The 27054-nt window shown below is 47.0% G+C and overlaps 1 protein-coding gene and 1 long non-coding RNA gene across 4 annotated transcripts in view; one reads left to right on the forward strand and one right to left on the reverse strand.

The window, feature by feature from the left end:
- The window catches only part of ITGA9 (integrin subunit alpha 9), a 336390-nt gene that overhangs the window by 241075 nt on the left and 68261 nt on the right, over window positions 1-27054 (forward strand). The window contains exons 19-21 of the mRNA XM_038570409.1: window positions 13882-13968; window positions 17693-17772; window positions 25053-25142. Of these exons, the coding sequence (XP_038426337.1) occupies window positions 13882-13968; window positions 17693-17772; window positions 25053-25142 (257 nt within the window). The remainder of the gene's footprint in view (window positions 1-13881; window positions 13969-17692; window positions 17773-25052; window positions 25143-27054) is intronic.
- LOC111091867 lies at window positions 994-24847 on the reverse strand. 3 transcript variants are annotated; one of them, XR_005376846.1, is made up of 3 exons: window positions 22913-23385; window positions 22018-22128; window positions 994-1381 (listed from the first exon to the last, which is right to left on the reverse strand). It is a non-coding gene; the product is annotated as an uncharacterized LOC111091867 (long non-coding RNA). The 3 variants fall into 3 exon arrangements; XR_005376845.1 differs by lacking the exon at window positions 994-1381 and adding an exon at window positions 6559-6747; XR_005376847.1 differs by lacking the exon at window positions 994-1381 and adding an exon at window positions 24749-24847 and having other exon boundaries at window positions 21948-22128; window positions 22913-23313.

The raw sequence follows: 27054 nt of genomic DNA on the forward strand, positions 1-27054 counted from the left end.
ACTAAACCGCTGGGCCACCAGGCTGCCCAACTTTTCCTTTCACTTTTTAGTGCTCATCATAAGATTCAAACACAGAATTCTCCTCCCTTGTGTCATTTCTCAGGAGTTAAAAATGCATCTGCTGAGGAAATGCAGAATTGGTGCTCACAACAGAGGGGTCTCCCTCATCCATATCCCCTCTTCTAGAAGGTTCCAGTTGGAGGGACTGCCTTTTGTCTCCAAATACAGAGGAAGGCAGTGGACTGAGCCATGGAGGAGGGCCTCAGGAAGACAAGAAATAAGCTCTCTCCCCATATAAGCAGAAAGCCTGAGCTGTGAAACCCAGACTGTTGGCACTGGGTGGGGGAGGGGGGTCCAGGGGTGCTTCCCTCGTGAGATCATTGGAACAGGGCAGGAAATCTGAATCTTGTGCCAAAGAAAACTCTCTGTGCTCTTTGTAAAAGGCCTGCTGGGCTCTCTTCATGAAGGGGCTGCTGGTTGAGACCCATGAAGGGGCCCAGTGGCTGCCAGCAAGGCATCTCCTTGCCATTTCTGAAGGCCCAGGGCCACTCTACTTGCAGTCATGCTGCTGTTTCTATCCGCAGTAAGGGCAAGTTGTGGATCCTCCAGGCCACTGAGATACCATCTGACCCTTTTATTTCTGCTTAGAAAACCCCACATAGACTGGAGTCTGTTTCAAGGCCAGAAATGGTGAATGTGAAATGTTTCCTTCCCCAGCAGAAACAGCACCTGGGGTCACAGGCCCCCTCAGCACCAGTTATGTCTGAAACAGGGCATCCACCATCCAGACAGGCACAAGGACGCAGCTCGGAGTAGAGGAAACGTAGGCACTGTGTGACTCTGGCTTTAGCCACCAAGTAGCTACACACATTATGGCAAGTTGTCCAACTTTCCCAGAGCCTCGTTTTCCTCATCTGTAAAGTGGGGATTATGAGACCTCCTTCACAGTATCAGGCTTCAAGAAGATGGCACTCCAATGTCCCAAAATGAGAAGATACTCAGTAAATGTTTATTCCCTCCCCCTCTCTGTGCTCTTCAGCATCTCTTCACCACACCACCATGATGTTAATCTAGTTCCATTTGTTGCAGGAGTGGGGGAGTCAGAAGCAATGTGGAGGAAGCAGACATGGGGGTATCCCAGTGACAATGGACAGCCTGTGAAGGGCTCCCATATGCCCCAGCAGCAGGGGCCCCACAGACTTCATAGCATCCCTGGAAGGGACCACCTCAGGTGGCCACTGGCTCAGCAGACCAAGTCCTACTCCCTCCTATGAGACTGTCTTCCACTGTGGGTCTGGCCCTGGGCCAGTGTTTCTGAAAATCTGGATAGGTGCTCCTCCAAACATGGTCTCCTGCCACCAGCATCCACATCGCCAGAGACCTGATGAGAGAAGCACATTCACAGGCCATTCCCTGGACCTGCTGAATCAGAGGGGGTGGGGGTGAGCCCCAGCAGTGTGCATCTGATGCATGATAGAGTTTGAGAACCAGTGTGCTGTAGGCAGGTTATTGCAAAGCAAAGGAAGGAAAACCCCTGTGCCCTGCACCCTGCAGGCCCCTTTGCGGACCAGTCTCTGTGAGGCAGTACGGGCTCCGGGGTTAGTCTGCCACACTGGAGTTCTAGCGCTACCATCCAGCTGCTATGTGACCTTGGATGAGTTCCTTCACCCTCTCTGGCTCCTGGATCCTCGTCTGCAAAGCGGATGATCTAATACTTACTTCGTAGGATTGTTGAGAAGCATAAATCTGTCCATCCTAGCAAAGTGCTTAGAGCAATGTCTGCCATGTGGTCAGAGTTCACTACACACTAATTCTGTCTCTTATTTTTCAGGCGGCCCAGCCGGGGCCGGGTGGGGTGGGGAGGTGGCCTTATACTGGAGTGGCTTTGAACAGCCTTGGATTTGCCAGCAAATGTAGGTGGCAAAGCAAAGGAAACATTTGAAAAGTCCCTCAATAGAGCTGAGTAGCAACCACCACCACCATGGTGGCAGCCACCATAGACACTCGCCAAATCATTGTAGCAAGGCTGTGGACTAGGTATTACTGTGTTTTTACAGAGGTACTTAAGGCACCACTGGATAAGTGGTAGAACTAAGATTTAAATCCACGTCAGTTTGAAAAAAATCACTGTGCAATCACAAGTCAAGAAGTTTCCAGGGTCCTGGATCCTTTTTCTGGGAAGCTCTATAAAGAGGAGAGTGGCTTTAATCTGCTGTTCAGCGCCTCTGCCCAGAGCCTGGTGCAGACAGGTCGGGAGGACTCCTTCCCAAAGTGGACAAAGAAAAAAATGCTTAGGAACAATAATTAAATGAATTCATGTTTTTAAGAGGCACTTAAATGGATTAAAATTGATAATGTGAGTCATGTAAGTCTGCACAGCCATGTTAGCTTGCACCCTTAATGTTTGGTGGGTGGAATTCTTTGTTTTACAAGATCCTGGTTTCCTTAGAACTGGCATTCCGAGGAAAGCAGCCTTGCTCTGCATCATGCATTAGAATGAGAGGTTTTCTAAGACTTGAGAGGCCATTTGCTCAAAGTCTGAAGTGCTTCCACTGGCACCAGGCTAGGATCCCCCTACCTAGGGCATAGAGAGGGGAGGGAAGCCCGGTGTGTCTGTGATGGTCTCTGAGTTCCCCAGAATGAAATCCTGAGATAAGACATCATGTAAAGGTAATTTGCTAGGAAGTGTTCCCAGGAGAAACCAGTAGGGAAGTGGAAAAGGAGGCCAAGCAAATTTCTCAGTGGGTAGCAAGAAAGATTAGATGGATAACTTTGGCAGGAATTACAGGTCACATCTAAGAACTTCCCAATCAGGGACAAGGGTCTGTTGGGTAAGGGTTGCCCCAAGGGAATGTGAATTCCCAAGCATTTCCATTTCACCATGTTCATAAAGAGGTGCTGGCAGCTGGAAATCAGTGCACATGGCCACATGCAAAGAGATGCACAGGGATGTGGAAGGGACGCTGCCAGCAGCATGGACCCCTCCTTCCATGGCTTGCTGTGAGCGGGGTGGTGTGTGGTCAGTCTAGCCATCTGAAGTGGCCCTAAAAACCAGCGTGGAGAGTAAGACAAATGAAAACGTCATCAAAGGGAAAATAAAGAACAAGCAGAACTGCCTGTGGGGGAGACACCCAGCACATGACAGATGGAAGCACATAGAGTGCTGATCAGTCCATTACTTTTGCAGCGTCAGGGCTTGGGAAGTCATAAGCCAGTCCATTCATCTGTCCCCTGCAACCAAGCCAGCTTCTGACACAATCCTAAGTTTCATCTATTCCAGCAAGTTCAGAACATACTGGCGCTTAGGCAATGTGATGAACCTGTAGCTCATCCTCTTCTCCCCCCCACCCCCTCCCCCAAGAACCAGGAAGAATCAGAAGAGCTTTCACAAACAACTCTAGCAAAACTGAATTTAAAACCCAACCATTAAAACAACCAAAAGCTACCTTTACGCTTTGTGTAGTGTGGGTCAGTTTACATAAGTGGCCAATGAACTGAAAATGTTAAAACTAAATATAGAGAAGACCAACTATAATCCTAAGACACCAAGCCCATCTCCCTATATTGTTCTTGAAATACAAACAGGACACAGAACATTAGCATTTCGTTTCAACAGGAGGTCCTTCTCGATTCAGTGCTGTAGAATTGACGTACTCTTGTTCTGAATGTGGTATTGATCCTCGAGGTTCTTGGCATCAGGCTTTTCCTTGGCACATGTGCCGTCTGAACATCCTGAGTACAGCCTGTGCTCCCCTCTCTGCCCTTCCCATGGGCATTTCCTACAGCTTGAGCCCTCAGCTGGTGCTTTTTGCTCTGTTAGATGCACCATCAAGCAATCACTCCATGTCCGACATTGAACAGGAAAGCTCGCCTAGTACCTCCACTCCTGGCACATGAGATTAATCCACTCAAGTCCACAAGTCTTGCAGGGACCTCTTCTCCACCTTTTAGTTTGCTAGATACAGTCCTGAATAGAGGGCCCTCATCCAGATCTTTCCGTTTTATGAATAGTGCTTTTTGTTTACCATTTGTAATAGCTTTTGACATATGTGTCCTAAGCTGCTCTTGTGCACAAAGCTCCATGTCAGCCCACTGAGCACACCTCACCCAGGCTGTCATCACACAGGGATATACAGGAATCTTTCCTCCAGCAGCTAGGTCCTTGTCCCTCACCACAGGCTTCGAAGCACCCCCTGGGAGACAATGGAGACTGCTTATAAGAGCAGTGAAGGGCATTGAGGCTGCCCAATAGATAATTATTAAATGAGAGAATAAACAAAGGAATGTAAAGACAACAGAAAACATGCATATCATTCTATAGGAGCTGGTTCCCATTAGAGGCAAAATAAGAAACACTTGTTGAATGAGTGGACAGGCTTCCTTGGGGGGCACCGGGAGATGGGCACCCATGTTGGAGTTGGCTACCGTCTCTCCAATTCTTCTCTCTACATTACCGCCCTGAGGGCAAGACACCAGTCTGGGAGGCTCCCATTCCAGGCATGGGGTGCATATTGACAGGCTTCCTGTCCTCACCTGAGTTAGAACCCAGAGAAAGCACTTTTTTCCCTTCAGGCTGTGCCTCAGTCTCTTCACCTCCAAAATGGCGGTGACTGTCCTCGCCCCTGGAGTCAGTGTTTCCGACGTTGCCATGGAACACATGCTCCAGATGATTCAAAATTCAGATTTTTCTGACCCCACTTCTGCTCTTAAGAATCCCACTCCAGAGGGTAGGGCCTGCAATCGGCATCTTTAACAAGGTTTATAACGTAATCTAACCTTGGAGGGCTCTTACCTTGAGTGTACATTGGAACCACCCAGGGAGATTTCAGCGAATGCTTGCCCTTGCTGTGTGCTGTGATTCAGTGGGTCTATGGCAGGGCTTCCATCTGGGTCTTTTTTAAAAGAAAGCCTCCCACACAGACTCTGATCTTTCTAGCACAGTCATACAAATTGGAGAGAAGTGCCCCCTCTGGTGGTCCACAGCCTCTTGGCCTGGAGCGGGACTTGGGGAGAGCCACATGGCTGGATTTCACCCCCCTCCCCCCTCAGCCAGGTCTCTTGTGCAGTGGCCAGCGTCCACAGCTGTGCATGGTTTCTCTGGCCCCAGCTGGCTCCAGTGCACACTCCAGTTAGAGATCAGCGAAGGGTGTTGATTGGTAATAACCTTTGAAGTCCTTTCATAAGTAAAAGGGAACAAAGGAGCATGTTAAGATTCACCTAGAGTAGCTTGTAGAACAAACTGGGGAACAGCTGAGAACAGGGCATCCACTAAGGTGGTTTTGTGCTGATCTGGATGGGAGGAGGTTAGGGCTGATGTGCTGTGGCAGCAAGGAAAGAAAAAGAAGAGAGGGATCATTCTAGAAGAGGATGCTGATTCTTAGAGTCCTAAGATGTGTCCAAAGGTAGCTAAATGGATGCACCAAACAGAGGGAAGAGATGAGTTGGCAGCTGCCCCCAAAGACAGGCCTCCCTGAGGCCACAGCATGCTCTGTGGAGACACAGTACTCAGGAGAGGTCCTCTCTGAGGACCTGTCTCTTCATCTGTGGCTGAGGGAAGTTCATCAGTAGCTGCCTGAGTTCTGAGTCCACAGTTGACCATCCCAGCTGCTTGTGGAGAGAGGAGAGGATAGGGGACATACTGTCCAAGCCCAGGCCCTTTCATATCCCCGACACCTCCCTGGAGACCACTTGTGCCAATTGCTCTGCAGGCCGAGGCCTACCTGTGTCTCTCTGCCTTGGGCTTTCTCGGCTCCAGGCTCCAGGTGTGTTATGGTCAAGCACCAAGGCTAGAAGCACAGGAAGTACAGGACAGTCGGTGTTTCTGATACATCTCAACCAAGGACAGGTAGATACTGAAGGATAGATGTCCCAGCTTTCTCACCCATTGGTGGCATACCTGCCCACTCCTTCATGAAGTGTCCTGAGGTCACTTCCTTGTCCCAGAATCTGCTTTCAGAGGAACCTAGATCGGGGACATGTGAACGGGCAGATCTCCAACTCCAGGAAAGTGTGTCTTCACATAGACAGTAGCCTTTAACTAGCATCAGTAGTGTGCATATTTTTCTGGAAGGCAGAGAACATGAGACGGTGGTCTCCATGGGTTGACATCCTGTTTCCTGGGTGGGTGGGCTCAGTGATACAGAGCAGTGCTTCTCAAATGGTCATGATCAGAAGCTACCTGGAGATCTTGGTAAAGTACAGACTTTAATTCAGGGAGACCTGAGAATCTGCATTTCTGGCATGCTCCCAAGGGTGGCTGATTGCTGCAGGTCCAAGGACCACACTTTGAGGAGCAAGGCCCTTAGCAACAAAATCATTTGAAAATGAGTTTTGAGTGGGCAGGAATGTAGGTCGGTTTGTAGGTGGGGTAAAATTCTTCACTGTTAGTACATTTCTTTTTGTTTTTAAGATTTTATTTATTCATGAGAAACAACAGAAAGAGACAGAGACAGAGGGAGAAGCAGGCTCCATGCAGGGAGCCTGATGCGGGGCTCGATATCGGGACCACGGGATCACGCCCTGAGCTGAAGGCAGACGCCCAACCACTGAGCCACCCAGGCATTCCTGTTAGTATATTTCTAACACCAAGATTCCTGGCCAGGGTTTTAATAAGTACTCCTCAAGCACTTGACTCCTACAAAGCCTTTCATCTAAACACCATGCATAAATTGTTTTTGTGCCATGATGTTAAATTCTTTCCTGTGTCCTTTGGGGAGAGGTCTCCACCTTGTTGATTTTCCAGTCAGCCTGTAGGAAAAAGGAAAAGAGCGATAGAAAATCAAAATAATTTGATTTGTGAGATAGAATGCAACGTTGAATTCTTAGTTGGCTGATCAAGAATTGGCAAGCTTTGGGAAATATTTTGTTTTAATCTAAGAATAGAAATCAGGTTTAAAATCTAAGAATGAGACATTCCCACTATTTAACAGGAGGACAAACTTCCTAGATGAAAATCAAATAATTTCTTCTTAAGCCTTAGAAGGCATGGATTATTGGTCTCTTCACTTTGGGCTCTTCAGTGAGAGCTGGTTGATTTCTTTGTCTATATTCTAAGTTCCTATCCCTGTGGTCCTGAAGGCACCCATCATCAGCACTGGGGGAGGTGTTTTTTTGGTTTGTTTGTTTTTAAGATTTTATTTATCTGTTCATTATCTCTATCTACACAGAGAGGCAGAGACAGGCAGAGGGAGAAGCAGGTTCCCTGCGGGGAGCCCGATGTGGGACTTGATCCCAGGACTCCGGGATCAACCACTGAGCCACCAGGTGTCCCATGGGGGAGGTGTTTTTATTTGTCTGCACTTTGGGAAAATATAAAGATTAGCTCTAAACAGGGTTGATGTAATGTACCAAGGAGGGAATGTTACACAGATAAGTTTATTCAACTCCTTTCTAATTCATAATGGCTTTTAAAATGTAGTGTTTTTACTCATTTTAAAGCTTTCAGAGCACTTTTTCTAAGGGCCAACAGGACTGTTTGGCTCACTTTGATTAGGTAATTGCTCCTTCTCTGACAGCTGGCCTCCCTCTGCCTGAGATTGGTTCAGGGTGGCATAAAGCACACTCACCAAATTCTAATACTTCATGTCCCAGGGGAATTCTGCTCCAATGGCTATGCAGTTCATCTGTCTCAGGCATGTTCTGACTATAGTTCCTGCTTTCTTCACTTTTTTTAAGCATGGAAAGAACAAACCCAGCTTAGTCTGAGCCTTGGCTTCCAAACAGGGTTCTGACAAAATTTAAGAAAGGAACTTGCTTTGTAGTGCTTTCTTCGCCTGATTCTTCCAAATCTCCCACATGTGTGAGTGATCACCTCTGGTTCCTCAGACTGCTCAGCTGCCGGCTCCTATCTGGCAGGAGGTCTGTAACCACTGACCCAGCCTTGCCAGGCCATCAGCCATGTTGAGCATCTGTATTAGAGTCACTATACTTTCCATGTTCCTTAAAGGCTGCTTTGGGTTCATCGGGTATGCTTCCCACCTCTCAGGCTTAGTTTCCATGGGTTCTTTGGTGGGGATGGGGGAAGGGGACCTCGTCTGTTCCTTTTTTGGTGTTCCCATCCCAAGCCCCTTCTGATCTATTTATATGTTGCCAGTTAGGACCCCTTGGGCAAGTGATATAACTATTTTGTGTTCTCATTCCTCCTTGTAAAATGGCATCAAAAAGGATGCTCCCACCCAGAGGAGCTACCTGGCACGTAGTAAGCCATTATTGAGTAGGGGTCATCTGTGCATTCCATCTTTAGAGCCATCAGCACTAGCAGGCCAACAAACAAAGCAGGTGTTACCACTTCATCTGACAGGTAAGGAAATAGAAGCTTAAGGAAAGGATGGTTAATTAGCCTGACAACACATAGCTGTTACAGACCTGAGCCAGTAATAAAAGTTGGGATGCTAACCTGTGCACTTTTTATGCTGTAAACCCATGTGGTTTTCTTCATGGGTAGGAATTTCATGGATCCTATCCCAAAGGATTCCCCTCCGGGAATAGAACTGTTTTTTCTGGTGAGGCTCAGGCTGACTCATGGTCGAATGGGGCCAATGAAGTATTTCCTGGGAATGAAGTCTCTTTCTATTAAGTCACTGGACCAACTTATTGGGAACCCCTGTGGCGCTTCAGTTGATTAGAGAATTGAGGATAAAGTGCTTCCAAATTTTACCCAACTTCTGTATTAACTGAGTTAACGCAGCGGCTTCTCTTACCAACCCAATAGGGGCCACACCGCTAGTGCATAGATGAAGGAAGGGAGTCTTAGATGAACACCAAATTGCCAGACTGGCAGCCAGACATGAGGACATGAGTGTCCTCTTCAGTTTGACAAACCCATGAGGAAGCTAGAAAATGAGAAGTTAAATTTCAAACTTTCCCTGGCACCGAGCCCTTGTCAGACTTCGCAGATTTGCTGTTCCCTAAGAGCACTGTGTTGGTGGTCAAAGCACACTCCAGAATGAAATCAAATGCTGTATGATTGGGAGGAAGGAGTCCAAAGGCCAAGGGGGCTCCCTAACTTCATTATCTGATTCTTCTTGCCAACAACTGCATGTTACAAACAGGGCTGGGACTTGGCTCCCCTGGCCATACTCCTAGGCCCGGGAGAGCTGAGGTATGTCTGGAAAAGAGGGGGACTTTGCCAAGGCAAGCATCTCCCGTGCCAGGCAGACCAGCAAATGAGCTTCTTCTTACAGTCCCTTCATCTGAATCCTTGACCAGCCAAGGCCCATTCACTTAATAAGAGAAAACTCAGAAGCTACTAAGTGCCAGGCTCAGTGCCAGGCTGAGGATACAGAGGTGAATGTGCATAAACCAAATATGTATTTCATCACATGTTCTAGAAAGTGTCCATTTGATGTCTTCCTGATTCTAAGAGTAATGTGTGTCAGTTAAAAAAAAAATTTCATTTAAATTGAATCACTCAGTCTCTAGGGAGAAGCCCTGATAGCATTTGATGGTATTGGAGATCTTTGTTAGCCAAGGAAAATTGGGCCAGGCAAAAGGCCAGTTATGTGAATCTTCTTAGAATAAGATCCAAAATTTCTAGTAAAAATTTTTTTGTAAGATTTGATTGGAGCGGTGAGGCGGGGGGGGGGGGGGGGGGGCGCCTGGATGGCTCAGTCAGTTAAGCATCTGCCTTTGGCTTAGGTCATGATCCCAGAGTCCTGGGATTGAGCCCCACATAGGGCTCCCTGCTCAGCAGGCAGTGTGCTTCTCCCCCTCCCTCTGCCTGCCACTCCCTCTCTTGTGCTCTCTCTTTCTGTCAAATAAATAAATTAACTCTTTAAAAAATTTTTTGATTGGGACTTTACTTAAACAATGAAACTAAAAATTATGGAAATAAGTTTACATTATTTTACATTTAACAGCTCTTATAATGTTGGGATTATAATGTCAAAGATATACACAAGGCAAAAACTTATTTGCTTTATTAGCATCTTTAACAGTATGTAATTTCAGAGACAAAGGAAGGAATTGAGTGCTTGATGGACAGATTTTGGATGTGAATATTCCTAATATAAGGTGATATTCTTTGCTTCATATTTTGCCTTTTTTTTTTTTAGGGTAATCACAAAAGGGTCATTTTTACAGCATATTTCTTCTAAGGGCTTCTCTTGATCTTTTTTATTTAAATCCTTATTTTTAGAAGCATCTTAAAGTGTTATCATCCAGGGATATTTAACTGATCTTACCCGGCCAGGTCCAGATTTAACAGTGGCTTTTGGTGGCTTGAGCAGTTTTCCATCATCACTTTCATTGATTTCATGAAAGCCTACTTCTTTTGCAGCAATATCTTAGCTTCCCTCTGCAGTAGATTTGTACTGTATTTGAATTGGGTAATCAGATGTCTACACTGGCAGGTGATCGGGGACAAAGTTTGTTCACTGGTCTGTATTCCTGGTCAGCTGAGAGCTGGTCATCATGTCTATCATGTCTTGCAACAATGATAAAATTGCTCTAACCTAAAGCCATAGTAAAGGCAGAGCCAAGGAGACACCTGGTGGCTGGAACCTCTCCCTGTGGGTACCAAGTAGCTGGCATAAGTAATAAGCAGCCCTCAGTAGATCACTATTTTGAAGCTTCACTGGGTCTCTCTGTGCCTACAGGGTGCCTGCCTGACTGCCAGGGGTGTGAATGGCTCCATAATGAGCCTGTTTTTTCAGTTATGCCCTGGGCATGATGTGAAACCAGAACAAAGAGGATGATACTTCTGCTTTGGGGTCAATTGCTCCCCTGATGGCCTCCTATCCAGATTTTACAAACTACTGTTCGATAGGAATCTAAAACAGATTTATTAGCATGTGCATGTTCCCCATCCATTGTCTTTCTTCACCTGGGAGCAAATGCCTGTACTTTCCTGTGGCTCTCAGTACAGGGAGCCTCAGCTCTAAAGAGCTGTTGTCGGGGTTCCTGGGTGTCTCAGTCATTTAAGCATCTGATTTCAGCTCAGGTCATGATCCCAGGGGCCCAGGATATATCCTCACAACTGGCTCCCTGCTCAGCAAGGAGTCTGCTTCTCCCTCCCCATCTCCCTCTGCCCCTGCCCCCTGCTTGTGCTCTTTCTCACACTCTGTCTCAAATAAATAAATAAAATCTGAAAGAAAGAAAAAAAGAAAGAAAGAAAGAAAAAGAAAGAAAGAAAGAGCCATTGTGTGATGTCAGGTTTACCAGAAGCAGAACCTGAGATGGAGATTTCTGTGCAAGCAGTTTATTAGGGAAAAAAGAGGAGCGAAGGGAGCAGAAGGGGACAGAGGAAGGAACCAAACAGATGTGCTTCAGCTGGAAGCTGCTTTAGCCTCATCCCATGGGGACTCTGGAACCTAAGGCATACACCAGAGCCAGTCTCACCTGGAGCCAGAAGGATGTCAATCCTAGCCTGCAGAATGCTGGTAGGAGAGGGCATTATAAGCTTCCAGGCAAAAGGGTTGATTCAGCTGGGAGCTATGGAACCCGCGTAGTAAAGGGGTTCTAGGACAAGCACCCACACCATCCACACAGGGAGCCATAGTGTTTGCTACCTCACAGCTGCAGTAGGAGAGCAGAGTATAGAAATAAATAACCCCAGGAGGTCTCTATTGGTGCTGACAGGCAGCAGAAGGGTGATGCATGACATCCCTTCCTGTAGTACCACCAGGAGCGCATGAGTCATGAATTGTCCGCCGAGCTCTCTCAATCCTAGAGAGGTCTGTGGTTTTTGCACTCTCTGCCTGGCCCCACCAAGGATCCAATTTTGTAATCTCTAGTAGACTGAGTAGGGTGGAAGAGAGACTTGGAATAATGAAATAAATGCTGGCTTAAGTGTTATTTTCTGGCATCTTGAAATTAACAAAAAGAAGTAAATCCAGCAGCTTTTGAATAACCAAAAGCAGTCTTAAGCCAAAGCCAAGTAAACTGAGGTCCTCTCAAGTTCCAGAGCCAATTTTTGAAGTCACAGTCATTCCTTCACACCCATGCAAAAACTAAAAAAGTCTTCAGAAGGCAGTGAATCTTTACTTCAAGAACAAGTAGACCTTAAACTTGAATCAAAAACCTGTCTCCTGGTTTGAAAGGGACTCCCCATGAGGTATGGATCTTCGCAAAGGGAGTTTAGAACTGGGTTGAGGGGCATCTGGATGGCTCAGTGGTTAAACATCTGCCTTTAGCTTAGGTCGTGGTCCTGGGATTGAGCCCCACACTGAGGCTCCCCACAGGGAGCCTGCTTCTCCCTCTGCCTATGTCTTTGCCTGTCTCTCTGTGTCTATCATGGATAAATAATTAAATATTTTTAAAGAAGAATTGAGTGGAGGAATCAGGTAATTTACACATATACTGCGATGTTCTTGAGAGTCATTATACCCCATGACAGATGTGAACGGGAAATGTGCCAGGGAAACTGAGAGCCAACATCACTTAGGCTTGAGTTCACTGCCTCTGCTCCCCACAGGATGATTAGCAAGGATTTAGAGGAGCTTCTCCTTGGGCCAGCTATAGACATTGCTTCTGCAGGGAGGAATATGAGGAAAGAGATGGTAACAAAGCCACCACGGTGACTCATTAGAGCCAGTCTTTGGGACATGCAAGTCGTCAGACAGCATTTAAGAAATTATCTTCTGGTTTCCTTCTTGAAATTGCCAATTCCTATCCTTCAGGTTCTAAGAGCATCCCCTCACACTTCCGTGTAGATGTCTGTCTATCTGCTGGGAGGTCTCTTCTTCCTAAACTATGAGCTCTTCAAGGACAGGGACTACCATCTTTCAGACCTGTGCCCTGCATGCTAGTCGTGGTAGGTGATACTCTGACTCAGCTGACCCAGGAGAGGCTCAGGGTCCATTCTGAATCCTAGGCCACTTCCATCCTACGTGTGTGAATTTAGCACCCATGACTATTTGAAGCCAAGATGCATGAAGTAAACCTTGGACGGAGGACTGAGGAAAAGTGTTCCGGATCGTAGGAACAACTTAAAAAGAAGTATAGAAATAAAGCCAGATAAAGGGTGTTCATAGAATAGAAACAGAGTAGAAATAGAAGAGAATTCATATTCTCTTCCCTCTAGAAAATCAGCTTGGAATGGGGAGGGAGACAGGCTTTAGAGTCCACCAAGAATGACCTTGGGGAGGGCACATGATTTCATTGAACTTTGATGTAATGGCTTCTAGACACTCAGCAAGTACGAGTTCTGTGCCTTCTCCTTCTCCAGAATCTGCAACACACTGTCTCCCCTTGGAGGTCTTGATTTGATTTCAATAACTTGGAACCTGTGGATCCTGAAGAGCCTCCTGGCTTTGCTTTGACCTTGGTTGTAGACCATGTTTCCAGGTAGAAAGACAACAGCTCCTCATGACCCCAGTCTTGGTTTTCTCATGCCACTTTGTGTAGAGTCCAGCCCTAGTGAGCTACACTAGGAGACCTCTCCTTGCCATTGTATCTGAGAAGGCTTGCAGGGGACCAGTCAGCCCTTACCACCCCAGGCTGCAGAAAGAACTCCTATATTTTCCTTGGTGTGATTTTCTTAGAGTGTGTCATTCCCAAACCAGCAAGATATTGAAAGGCGAGATTAGAGTATGGGTTTAGGAGAAAATGTCCAGGAAGATGACTTGGTTATCTTTCATCCAAACCTTTGGAGACATCCAGCTCACATGCAGCTTGGCCTACTTCAGAGCCAAAATATTAATTAAGAATGTTCTGGCACCTGCCTTCCCAGGGAGCCCATGAGAAGGGTGGGGTGTCAGAGGAGGACTGCGGACTCCAGCCTGGTCACAGGCTCCCCTCCCCCCAAGCCAGCAGTGATTCCATCTGGGAACTTCCCTGAAGAAGAACCGTGTCTGCTGAAGTCTCAGTTTGCCTCTCTGAGACCATTTACACACATTTGTCTCCACACAGCCAGCCCATCCCTTGGTGTCTTTTCTCTTTCAGGAGGAAATGGGCATTTCCTGTGAGCTGCTGGAATCAGACTTCCTCAAATGCAGTGTGGGATTTCCTTTCATGAGGTCAAAATCGAAGGTAAGGGGCAGAGACGGGGCACTTCCTTCACAGCTGCCCCCAGCCCTTCCCACCAGCCACCTGCCCTGTCAGCTATACCCTTCCCCCAGACTTCTTCTACCCACCCCTGCCGCCACCACCCCCCACCTCCCACCTTGTACAGTGGCATGGCTCACCTCCTGTTGGGGGGGGGGGGCGGGGGCAGAAGCCTGTGATCTACTCCAATTGCACTCCACAGGGGCCCTCCCCACATGCTGTTCCTCTTTGATCCACTTGACATACCCCAAATATGAGAGAACACACCATGGCCTTGGTACTTTGGCAAGCACCATCTGGTTGGCCTCCTTAAAAATCTTCCTCTGGGACATTCCATGCCACTGTGAGTGCGACAACATAGGAGAAATGTGGTCTGGGCTACTGACCTACAGTTCTGACTGCCACTCCCCCTGGGCACTCACAGGTTTCTCAAGAGACCTCTTAAAATTCTTAAAACATAAATAATGGTATTGCACTTCATTTCTGTTTAAGTAAAAGAAATTAGACTCACTTTGGTATTTATAAGGAGCCAAATTTTCTAAGCTCAAACAATAATATGGTCCAGCATATTCAAACATTCATGGAACATTCTGGTATGTGCCAGTATTATAAGGATATGCAAAGATACATAGAAGATGTGATTGTTGGAAGCAAAACTAGAATCTAAAAGATCAGGTCTGCCTTTGAAAATGGAAGCTATTTTTCCTGCTATGATTTGAAGGAAATTTCATATTCCTTTGTCTAACCTTTCCCCCCACACCAAAAAAATGAAAGTTTAATCCTCCTCTCCTAAGTCACAGAATCAGCTTGTTTTCATCTTCAAGACATTTTGGTCCTAGTGCCTCACAGCTGTTTTGCAAACCAATTCTGAGAATGTTGAAGTGAGAAAGAAGATTCGCTTATTTCCTAGCCAGTCACTTGAACCTCTTAGCCCCACAGAATGTGCCTGCTCCAAAGGATGGTGCTCTTACATCCGTGATTCCTAACTCTTTCAGGAAGGCCCTGAACCCTGGGTGTTATTGCCTGTAGAAATACACACCGCCACACACACACACACATTTCATTAAAATCTTTCCAGCAACAGAAAATCGACTTCATTGAAAAACGTTAACAGCTGTCATTTCATAGTAAAATCCAGCCTACATCCCAAATCAAACCCAAGGTGTGTCTTGCTCATTTTAGTTTAAAGATTTTTTTAAAAGAAAATTGTATCCCTTTCACATTCGGATTCAGGATCACTTACCATAAAGAGAGGGTAGTCATAAAAATGGATACAACAAAAACAAAGCCACGTTGAATTCTGGAGCATTAAATTTTGTCAAAATTCATTAACTCTCAAAGAGTCATGGAACTAATGGAAGTATGAACGTTGGAAAGTTGGATTTTTTTCCCAGCTCAGTGATACTACTACCTTCTTCCCACATATAGAGGTTTAGCCCAGAGCAACACTAACCCAGGAGGGAGGGGGTCTAGGGCTTAGTCCCTGGAGAATGCCCAAGAAGTGACCCAGCAGGGCCAGGGACTGCCCCTGTCCACACCTGGTCTGCCCTCCCCTGTGCCAAAGCCCCTGTGGCTCATCAGGATGCAGGCTACCTGCTGAGCCTCTGGACGGTCCCGTCAGCTTACTTTGGTGGCCCTCTGTTTCTGTCTCACGACCGGCCTGCCAGATTCCTGGCTTTCCATTCTCCCAGGCCTCCCTCTCTGATTTCAGCTTCTCACTTCACCTGGGGCTTTAGAGTATTTAATTCAGATCTCCTCCAAATTCTGACTCTGTGCTCGGACAAGACCCTTGACTTTCCCTTCCCTTGTGTCCTCCAGCTCTGCTTCCCATCCTGTCACCACATCCCACCTTCCCTGGTAACTGACAAGCCCCATTGTAATAGAAATTTCAGTCTAGAGAGGGGTGTCCAGTGTCCACTGTGTTTGATGGTCAGCATTCATTACTTTCAGGTGGCATTCAGTGCAGTTGAACCCAGCATCACGAAGTTAGACCAGGGGCTGCCACTAGACATTAAGGAAGCCAAGTATTTAGATAAAAAACAGTTATAGACCCTCAGAACTTGATGGAACTTAAGAATCATTTTGTCCATCCTCTTCTTTTTCATTGAAATGCGAAGAGAGTAAGTGTCTTGGCCAAGATCACATACTCAGTTTGTAGTAGAGCTTGGTTCTGTAACTCCTACCCCGGGGTCCCTCCCACATTCTCACACATGCCTAATATGTATATGGTGAAAACCATGGCTCAGGGCTGTCTTTCCCAAGTCATAGGATGCTCACTATGGGGAGTACATGAAGTGATTGTAGGCAGTTCCTGAGATTATTTTAGGCAAAACATGGACACGGCACTATACAGCATTGACTCTGACAGCAACACAGTTATTACCTGTTCAATACTCTTCCTCCCTGATCACATCAGAAGAAAGTCTCCCATAGTGCCAGCCTGTCTTTAACACCCCCTTAGCACTTGTTAGTCTCTCTCTTACCAAATAGAGTGGACCTTAAGCCCAGAGCCTTCAGCAGGCAACAGAATGCAACAATGCTTGGTTTCCATTTATTTTTACGAGCACCTTCTCTTACTGATAAGTGATCCCGATTCCCACCTATGATCATGTTAGAAATTTTCCTTCTAAAGTAGTACAGCTGCTCTGGAAAACAGTATGGTGCTTCCTCAAAAAGTTGAAAATAGAACTACCCTACCACCCAGCAATTGCACTACTGGGTATTTACCCCAAAGGATACAAATCATAGTAATCAGTAATCAGGATACAGTACACCTGTATCCCAGTGTTGATAGCAGCAATGTCCACAACAGCCAAACTATGGAAAGAGCACAGATATCCATCGACAGATGAATGGATAAAGGAGGAGATATGGGGGATATATATGTATATACACACATATATACATATACATACACAATGGAATATTCCTCAGCCATCAAAAGATGAAATATTACCATTTGCAATGATGTGGATGAAACTGATGTGTATTATGTTAAGTGAGATAAGTCAATCAGAGAAAGATTTATCATATGATTTCACTCATATGTGGAATTTAAGAAATGAAATAGAATCATAGGTGAGATCAGACAAGGAGACAAACCATAAGAGACTCTTAACTCTAAGAAACAAACTGGGGGTTGCTGGAGGGGAGCTGGGTGGGGAGATGGGGTAACTGGGTGATGGGCATTGAGGAGGGTATGTGATGTAATGAGCCCTGGGTGTTACATGCAACTGATGAGTCACTGAACCCTACCTCTGAAATGAATAATACACTATATATTAATTAATTGAATTTAAATAAAATTTTTAAAAGTAAAGTCTTTTTTTTTTTTTAAAGTAAAGTCTTTAAACAAAAAAAGTGGCAATGAAAGTGCACAGTAAATGACGCAGGTGATGTGGCACCAGCTGTGACAAACATTAGGAAGATGGTGTGTGAGTGATACTTAGAAAGGTCTGGTTTAAGAGACAAGCATATTAACTTCCTAGAGAACCTCAGTTGCTGAAAAACAGTATGCCTCTCACCAGAACACACTTCAGTCTTGGTTTTATTGCTCAAGCTGTCTCTCTGTCCTGGCAACCAGAAAGAAATGCATAAAAAATAAAGCTTGTCATGCAAATGAGCTTCCAGAGGTCGTAAACTGCAGAAGACTGTAGTGTTTAAGTTTGGAATGCTTGCTGATGCCAGATGTCATTTTCTTTTCCCCTAGTATGAATTCAGCGTGATCTTTGACACAAGCCACCTGTCTGGGGAAGAGGAAGTTCTTAGCTTCATCATTACTGCTCAGAGGTAAGGAGGGGATTAATTTTTTTTTTCAAAGATAAAAGATTTATGGGAACAGGAAAGGACATTCCCTGGTCATGCTTTGATGATGCTCAGGATGCTGAGGAGGAAGAAACAGTTCAGTGATAAAGCCCCCGACCCGACCGCTGGCTGGAACCAGATCTCTCAGGGATGGTGCCTGTCTGGTTCTGCCTGTGCAGCTACCATGTCAGACTGAACTGGGAGGGACTGGGGATCATCCAGTCAGAGGTAATGATTTTTACAGCCAAGGAGAAACAGACAGGGGGGAGGTGAGGATTCCGATCCAAGCCCACGTGGTTATTAGTTCACAGACTTCCCTGTGGGTTGCATTCCTTGATGCAGGGAGAGGGTACAGCAGTCTGAAGGCCTGGGCAAGCCTGTTGTCAGCTGCCTCCACAAGCCAGAACCCATGTGCACCCTGAAGCGCCATTTGGGTAGCGCTTGGCTGACAGAGGATGGAAAGAGAGGTATTTAGATGGGTGATTAGGAAAAAAACAAGCTTTGAATGGGGTGTAGGCTGGATACCCAAGGCTACCTTTGTAATTCGAATTTTTATTTGGAAGTGATTTTAAACTTGCCAGAAATGTTGCAAAGCATAATTCAAGGAACTTCCATGTAGCCTTTACCCAGCTTTACCTAACGCTGACGCTTTGCTCTGTTGACTTTATCATTTAATACGTATAGTTTTTTTTTCTCAACCATCTGAAAATAAGTCACAGAAATCATGCCTCCCTCCCATAAGTACTTCAGTCTGCCTTCCCTAAGAATGAGACCATCTTCTTAAATAACCAGTATAGTTAGCAAATGCAGGGAATTTTAACACCAAGACAATACTATTATTTCATTTGCCACCCATGTTCCAATTGTGTCGGTCATCCCAATGACTTTGCAGCCACTCTTTCACTGGTCCAGAGTCCAGTCAAGGATCATCTATTGTGTTCAGTTATCTTGTCTTATCTAGAGTTGCCTTAACCTCCACACAAAATTTCATGCCAAAGAGCCTAAGTCCATCCCAGAGGTGGTCTAGAGATCTGAACTAAACACCCTGAAGGCCAAGATCAGACAAGATCCACTGAAAATGATGAGAAAACAAAACGAGGAACCGCATAGCTAATAGAGGCCAGGAAGACGGAAGGCCAGACACCAGGTGAGCAGGCAGTGGGAACCAGGACTGCAAGTCAACCAGGGAAAGATGGTCTGAGGAGTCACAAGGTTAGCACAGGGTTCAGACATACAGACCCGTGGGATCTGGGGTGCAGAGTAAGGCCATTGGCTCAGCTTTATGGATCTAAGGCCGCCACTCCTCCCCCCAACCCCACCATCACCACCGCCTGCATGGTCACCTTTGAAATGAGTGTGCTCCACAAACCTTCCTTTGAAGAGGAGGATGCCCTCAGGACCTGAAGGAGCTCCTCATCCCCTGTTCCCATTTATAAAGAATGCCATTTCCCAGACTCTTGTGATGAGCCCCACTAGGGCCAGCTCCCTGGGGTGATGTGCTGCACAGGATAACAGGGGCACCAGCTAGGCTATGTGTCTGGCCCCCAGTTAGAGCAAGGAGTCATGCTTTGTACCACTCTACCCACTGCCATGTACAATCATCAAGTGGTTGCCATGGGGAAAGGACCAGGCTGGGGCGGACAGAGGGATCCTGGATGAGTGAGAGCGAGTCTTGCATCCCAGAGCATCTCAAGAAGAAGGCTTCAGGCTAGAGATGGAGGTAGACACACAGCTTCCTGCAGGGGAGGGGAGAGGAAACACCACAGGGCAGGCACACTTCGCTCATCGTTCAGTCTGCAAATATTGACCCCTTCCCATAAGCCAGGCGACACTGGCAAAGTCCTACCCTGGGGAAGCTAGTGTGCTGGTGGCAGGGGGATAAATAATGAGCAAATGAACCATACAGTGTCAGCGGGAGCCAGGAGTGTAACGATTCATCCAGCAAGTGCAGACACTGGTAATCATAAAGCATCTTCCTTGTGTCCTGTACTCTCTCTCCTTAAGCCCATGGGGTGAGGTTAGTTCTTTCCCTGTCTTGAGGCAGGACGGTTGTCTAGGACAATCCTGTGCGTTCTCAGGTCTCTCTCGGGTAACGCAGAGTCACTTCAAGTCTCATGGCAAATTCACAAACTGGTAATTAAGGTGTCCCCCGAAATAATCAAAGCTGGATTTAAAGTGAAGCCTTTCTCCCCTCAGTGAGGGTGAGCTGCAGAAGGGAAGCCTGCCTCTCTCTCAGGAACAATCTTGCTTTCCTCCAATGGTGCTGCTACTGCCCGCCCTCCTTCCCCTTAGAGGAGTTCCCGAGCCCCCCACGCTCACAGCAGAGCCTGTAGAAGGTGTGAGTGAAATAGAAATGTGCTAGCACTTTCACAGGTACTGGTGTGAGCACTCCCCAGGCCGCGGGGGTATTCCAAGCTGACTCTTGCCTTCAGACAGACAGCCCCAGCTAGGGGTTCTGGCCTCTCAGTCCCTCATCGTATCCTCCAACCTCAGCCTCATGGCAGCCAGGGATCCTTTCGGCTTCTGCTGCTGAGACTGTGCCCTCAGGGACAGGACCAAAGGGGATCAGGACCAAGGGGATCTTGCACTGGTCCCACTCAATAGCCTCTGCCCCGAAGGTCTCTGGACATGCCAGGGATTCTCGCATGTCCCCTTCTCTTTCCCTGGGCCAGGAGAGGGAAAGCCAGCAGCCTTGCCCTATATTCATTCCCTGGGCATGCAGCCCACCCCAGCTTATGATCAAGGGTGCCCCAAAGCATCCTGAAAGGACAGACACCCTCCCCCCACCACAAACACTTCTCTAAAAGCTGTTTCTCCAGAAATCTCCTTTTGGACTCTGTTCCATCCTTGATGTGACATCTCGGACTTTTGCCCCCAACCATAATACATCTTGGTGTGGTGCATTCCTCTAGATCTGGCATCTCTTACACCTCTGCCAAAATGTGCATCTGAAGGAACATACTGTCATAGTCACCCCCTGAGTGATTCTCGAATTTTCACAGAAACACCAGTTCCCCTAGAGTCTTGGACTATGATTTTTCCCAAGCTCTCCATCTTTCAATTCTCTGCAGTCCGTTCTGGCCCCTTCATAATGGATTTGCTCTCAGGTACCCCCTCTAGCCGCTGGGCATCTGGGGCAGTCCCCAACAAGTGCAACATGACAGCAGCAGCAGCCACATCTGTGGGATGCAGACATAAAAAAGCTCTGATCTCATTTCCCACTGCTCTTTAATTTTGTTTTCATTTGAGGCCTTCCTCCATCTCAACATTATTTAAAGCTCATGGAATGAAGATTCACTTTCCCTGGGGAATGGCTGTGATGCTAGAAGCATACATTTTCAGAGCCCCTCAATTCTACAGCCACGATTGCATATTTTGGCTTCGATGCTGCTTTCTGTATTTTTTTTTTTTTAGCATTGTCACTAACGTTTTGGAGACTGTTCCATCTCCTAAAAATAAGAGCACAGCACATCCCAGTGTGTGTTTGGCCTTCTTTACCTTGTGTTATTATGTCCAACTTCTTACCCCAGAGGTGATGACTTTCTGGCCTTTAGTTCAGCATGATTGGACTTACTGAACACACACTAAAGCATATGTAAAAAGTTGGTGTATATGACAACAGTATGATGGCTAAAATACAACCTAGCAAGCCCAGAAATCCTGCACAACCTTCTCGCATGGCAAGGGTGACCTACCATGGGGCACTAGCAAGCATTTCAGCACAGATTACATTTTGTTGGGCTTGCAAGCTTTGAAATTGTGTGAGACTTGGTTGTTTCTTATTCATACAATTTCGGGATCACATAATTCACATTCACATAAAACACAACTGTGATCTAATAGAAATACATGCAAAGCAAAGAGAAAGTGGACTTTGTTCCCAGAATCCAGAAGGGCTTCACTGGGGAGATGGCATTTAAACAGAGGAGTCTGTTTGCAGGCTGAAGACACAGAGGAGTAGTGCTGAGAATGTACACAGGAAAGCCTGTTCTGTGACACCCACCTGGGTGGTGGGCATTGTGAGTAATTGGGCCTTGGTGAGCCATCTCTGGCGGGGAACATACAGAGCAGTGGCAGATAGGCTGACAGAGGAGAATGGGCTGGGCAGCCTCAGACAGTCTACATTCAAAGGCAAAAGGTTACTGAAGAGCGAAGTGATGCATGCAACAGTTCACCCACAGAGCACAAGACTGTTGAATTTAATACAGGGAGGCAAAAGGCCAATCAAACCTGGGAATTGTCATTCTCCTGCTGCTTCTTGGATCCACAGAAAACTCACTATGATTGGGCGGATCCATTAGTATATTCTCTTGGTCCTCTTCACCTGGGGCCGCCCATATCCTGGAAAGGAAAATTTGGGCAGGAAATAAATGACATGGAAGGGACTTCTTTGTCAAAAAGAGGAAACTCCACCTGCCTCCCAACCCCACCCAGGGCTGATCAGTGGTGTCAGAGAAGGGGGAGCCAATAATCAGTTAGAATCATGTGTCCATAGGCATCGTAGGTGTCCAGTGGGCACTGCTGGAGTCACCTAGAAGGCTTTAAAAAACCACCAATCCCTGGTCCATCCTGCAAAGGTTTGAATCTATTGGCTTGGGGGAGATCTAGGCATTGGGATTTTGAAATAGTCTCATCAGCCAAGGTGAGAACCACTGTCTGCAGTCCCTGGCTCTAAACTGGGCACATTTCTATTCAGCATACATCTATTAAGTACGCACTATTTATCAGATGCAATGCCGGGCACATAAGAAAATGCTAATAACTTACTAAAATCAAGAACATCCACTTAGTGCACTAATATTGCCATGTCGCATCAGGGGACACCAAGGATTGGCCGGTTAAATAATGGCAGCTTAAATAATTAAATAGCAGAATCTTCTAACATTGGAATCATGGATGTTAAGGAAGCTGTTTTCTATGTTAAACACCCAACAGCATATCACAGGAATTCATTTCTTTCCAGATGTTGGTGAAAACCGGTCTTACCGCCCCAGAGGGCGGCCCCCAGCACTTGACTCCTTGCTCAGACAGAAAGATCCTTAAAGCTCCTTATCTTGAAAGCCACAGTTAAAATATCAATCATTCCGTCCTCCCCATCACCACCCTTTGAAGCTCTCCTGCCTACTTGTGGATTTAGGAGGACGTAAAGTTGAGCCTAAACAGTCCTCCAGAGCTCTCTCAGCAGCCTGGCTTTGCAGACCATGGGAAAGCGTCCCAAGTCACGAGCTTGCAGAGTGGCTGGGAGCCTTTTGATATTTGGCCTCAGTATCTCAATGTTTCAGCTTCAGCCGGTCTGGAGCAGTACCCCGATGACAGATGAGATGGTTGGGCCTGAGCTGCCAGCAGCCACAGGTGGCTGGACAAATGGCAGGGCAAGGGGTGGTGCTTCCATCAGGAACCGATTACTCAGACCTGGCAGGATGCTGGGTGTGGGGAGGGAGCAGGCCAGGGCATCATCCGTCCCATCCACTCTGTAGTTGCCTCAGGGCTCCCTCTAGCAGCGATTCTAAGGCTTTTATTGCCCCCCTGAGAAAGGAAAGGCAAGGGAATTAGGCCTGGTGGGCACCTGACCCTGCTGTTTCTGCAGACTGGCTGACCTCTGAGTGATGGATGTCACCCCATATGCGGAAGACAGATGAGAGGAGTCAGGGGTCAGAGTCACAGAGCACCATTGTTTCAGAACAATGGGAGAAAGAAGGAGAGGGGATGTGGGCTGCCCTTTAAGTATTGTTGCATTTAGCACTTGCTGGAGGGACAGGAAGGCAGTGGGGGGCAGACAGGAACTCTGCATGCATTCCGGGAATGGAGCGGGGAGCCATCCAGTGAGCTGTACCCAAACCTCAGTGGGTCTTGGGGCCACTACCTTCCACCCCTGAAGTGGCTTCCTACTGGGATCCCACATACATGCCATGTGTTAGAACCAACTGGAAGTGCTGGCTTTGGCAACTTGCACCCAACAGCCTGCCTTTTCCCAAGGCGGTGCTTCCAGTGGAATAATAATCACAGTCATCTTGGAAATGTAACAAAATAGCAAAAAGAAGCCAGGTCTTCTCTCTCCTCATCTTCCTCCTCCCCTTCCTCCTCTTCTTCCTCTCCTCTCCCCTCCTTCACCACCCCTCCCCCCCCCACTCCCCACAACCTCTCAAATCTGGTATCAGATTTGGAGGGGTCACAATAGAAAAGCCCTAGTTGGGAAATCTGACTGACCTGGTTTGCTCTGGATCCCTGGGCAAGTTCCCTGATCTATCTGAGCTTCTCTTTACCTGTCAGAGGCAGATAATCCTCCACCCCACTGGGGTTCCTCTGAGGACCCAATGAGATCATGCCATGCAGTATGCCTGGCACAAAGCCACCACCCAATAGCATCAGCTTCCTTGCATTCTCCTTTCCAGAAAGACCACAACAATCCCCATTCTCCATTTTCTCATTCCAAAGGGGATGCCTGTCTGTGGACATACTGCAGCCAGAAATTTATAGGGGAGCTCCCATGGTCTTTATCATGACAGGATTAGCCAGGGCCTCTTTCTCAGGCTTGGCTGGCCATGGATACAGGTGATGCCTCCAGGTGGGAAGTAACTACTTGAGTCCAGGAAACAAGCCCCTTCCCAGCTGCAATGCCCTAACCTTGTGGATCCATTATTCATGGAACAAGCACTTACAGAAGTAGCACGTGCTGTTGGTACCTGGCCATAACCATTCAGCACCCACCTTTCCCCTGCACCTCCTAGACAGCTTCTGGCTCCCAGCACCTGCCACTCTGTCCAGGCTTTCTCTGGCCAGAGGCCACTCAATTGGGTGCAGAGGGCAGGTACCAGGAAATTCGTGCTCCCTGCCCCCCAGCAGCAGATCTCAGGAGTTAATGGATAAAGTCCCGACTCCACTGGGAAGACCAAGATTTGTACTCCATGCTGCATCCCAGATGTCCCCAGTGAGCCCAAACCCAGTTGCCCAGAGTGCTGACCTCCTAAATTGTGTGCCTTTTTTTGCCTTCATTCCCTCCCCTATCTCTTCTCCACTTCCTGCTGGTGTCTCCTGGGGTTGCCTCCCCCGCACACTGCTGGGACTCACATCTTTGGGAGGGGATCACAGCTGAGACAGCACAATGCCCACTGTGACTCTGTACAGGAACCACAAACAGAACCAAGGGGACATCGAGTGCACAGCCAACCATTGGAGAGTGACAGATTGAGACCTCACATAGAACGATGAAGCCTGCTGCCCGGTAGCTAGCACTGACCAGCACTCACCCCTCTCTTCCCATGCAGTGGCAACGTGGAACGCTCCGAGTCCCTGCACGACAACACCCTCATGCTGACAGTGCCGTTGATGCACGAAGTGGACACGTCCATCACTGGGTGAGTAGCCGGTGCTGGGTCCCCAAAACACAAAGGTGCCCCAGGCTGGAACGCCATGCTTTTATTTCCAGGTATAGCCAGGAGTCTGGTCCTGCCAGTTCCCCTTCATGCCGGCTTCAAAATGCAGGGCAAAGCTGTAGCTACCGTCTCATGCCCTCCTGGCTTCCTGTTTTTTCCTCTTTCCCAGCCACCTACCCACCTGCTGGGTGACGCAAGAAGTTCCATGACAAGGCTAAGCCTCAGAATTTCTTTGAGCATTCTATATACCTTTATGTGCCTATATACCCAGCACCCACCCCTCCCTTCCGGAAGGCCATGATTCCTGGGTTCAGATCTCAGCCAAATGCTGCGGGGCCAGAGGTTACAGCCAGATGTGTCCCAACGCCCTGGCGGCATTGCAGAAAGGCTCGCCCTGCTGATTAGCTACACAGTCAGCGCTGGCTTTCATGTTGTTTCTGTTAACCCCCTCTGCAGAGCCAGCAGCGGCTCTACCTGATGTCTGTGGTGGGCAGGGACCCATTAGGACGGGTGCACCATGTGCTTGGGTAAAAAGTCCACGGCCACTCAGTGCCACTGGCATCAGAAGGCAGGACTGCGGCTGCTGGACCCCGAAGCAGCCTGGGCAGGTTTCAGCCAAAGCCCAGGCTTGGAAAAATGAGAACTCAGTTCCTGTTTCTGGCTTCAGAAAACAGAGCACATACCTCTTTGATAGTGGAAAAAGGATTTGCACAATTAGCTTAGATCAAATGAGGACCCATTGAACCCGTGCCCCAAACGCAAGCTGAACTTTCTGGAGGTTCAGAGTTTCTCATTTTTCACTCCTCAAGTACTTCTGGGTCCCAGCCTTGGCTAGAAGCAGAAATGTTAATACTTTGCAGGAGGAGCCATTCTGCAATAGCTCACATGCTGCTGGGTACTGCAGTGAGCCTCTAGGTGTTTTTGCTCACATTCTTCAGACAGGAGGCATCAGGGGAATATATTTGCAAATTAGCATAGATTTGCCTCTGTTCATGGCTCTATCTCTATTTTTAACCGTGTGGTTTATTTACTTGTCTCATCAGAGAAATAGTGAGAATATGGCCGGAACCAATCCCTGTCCTTAGCAGGGGAAGACAAAACACTTGATCCTGTTGTCAGGCCCTAGGAGGCCTCATTGTTGAGGCGTTAACAGCCCCCAGTGAAGCCATCAGTTAAAGCATGAGTCACCCTCTGATCTTTCCAGGAACATAAAACAGGGCTAGTTTAAACGAACTAGTTCTTGCCATTTGATAACACCAGGAACTCATGACATTTCTAAAATAATACATTTAAGTTGAAAGTAGATGAATTACTGACCATTCAGACTTCGTACCAAAAATTTTATATGACTGTGTCTGGGCAAGTAAGCAGCCTTCTAGAATCTCATCTAGAATCCATTATTTGTCTGGGAATTTAAGTGAGTCTGGGCCTGGTCTCATCTCGGGCTTGTTTTTATGGACAACATTGAAAGCATCACTACAAACGGAGCTTGAATTCTTAACTACATCTTAAGTAGCCACTGTTTGAAATCTGAAGAAAAATGCTATCATTGAACAGACCCAAACTTTAATACCTAATTTCTAGTGGTTTTGGTAGTCTGACAAGTTTAAAATTTTTTAAATAAAGTTGCCACAGAATGAGCTTCAAGATGCTAAATATAAAATTCACTTATATTTATTTCTTAAAAACTTGCCATAATCTTCCTCAATCCACAAAATGTTTCTCAAATGATAAAACAACATACATAATTTTGTAATCCAGTTTAAAGGAAAACAACAAAATCAAAGCTACCATTGTCTTCCTCCTTATTTTAGACATGTAATCCCAGTACATATTTATATGTAGCTTATTGATTTGACCCTAAGATGGGAAGACATTCCAGGAAACTTCTGTT

The sequence above is a fragment of the Canis lupus genome, chromosome 23 (genome assembly GCF_011100685.1).
Source record: "Canis lupus familiaris isolate Mischka breed German Shepherd chromosome 23, alternate assembly UU_Cfam_GSD_1.0, whole genome shotgun sequence".
Classification (NCBI taxonomy): Eukaryota; Metazoa; Chordata; class Mammalia; order Carnivora; family Canidae; genus Canis; species Canis lupus.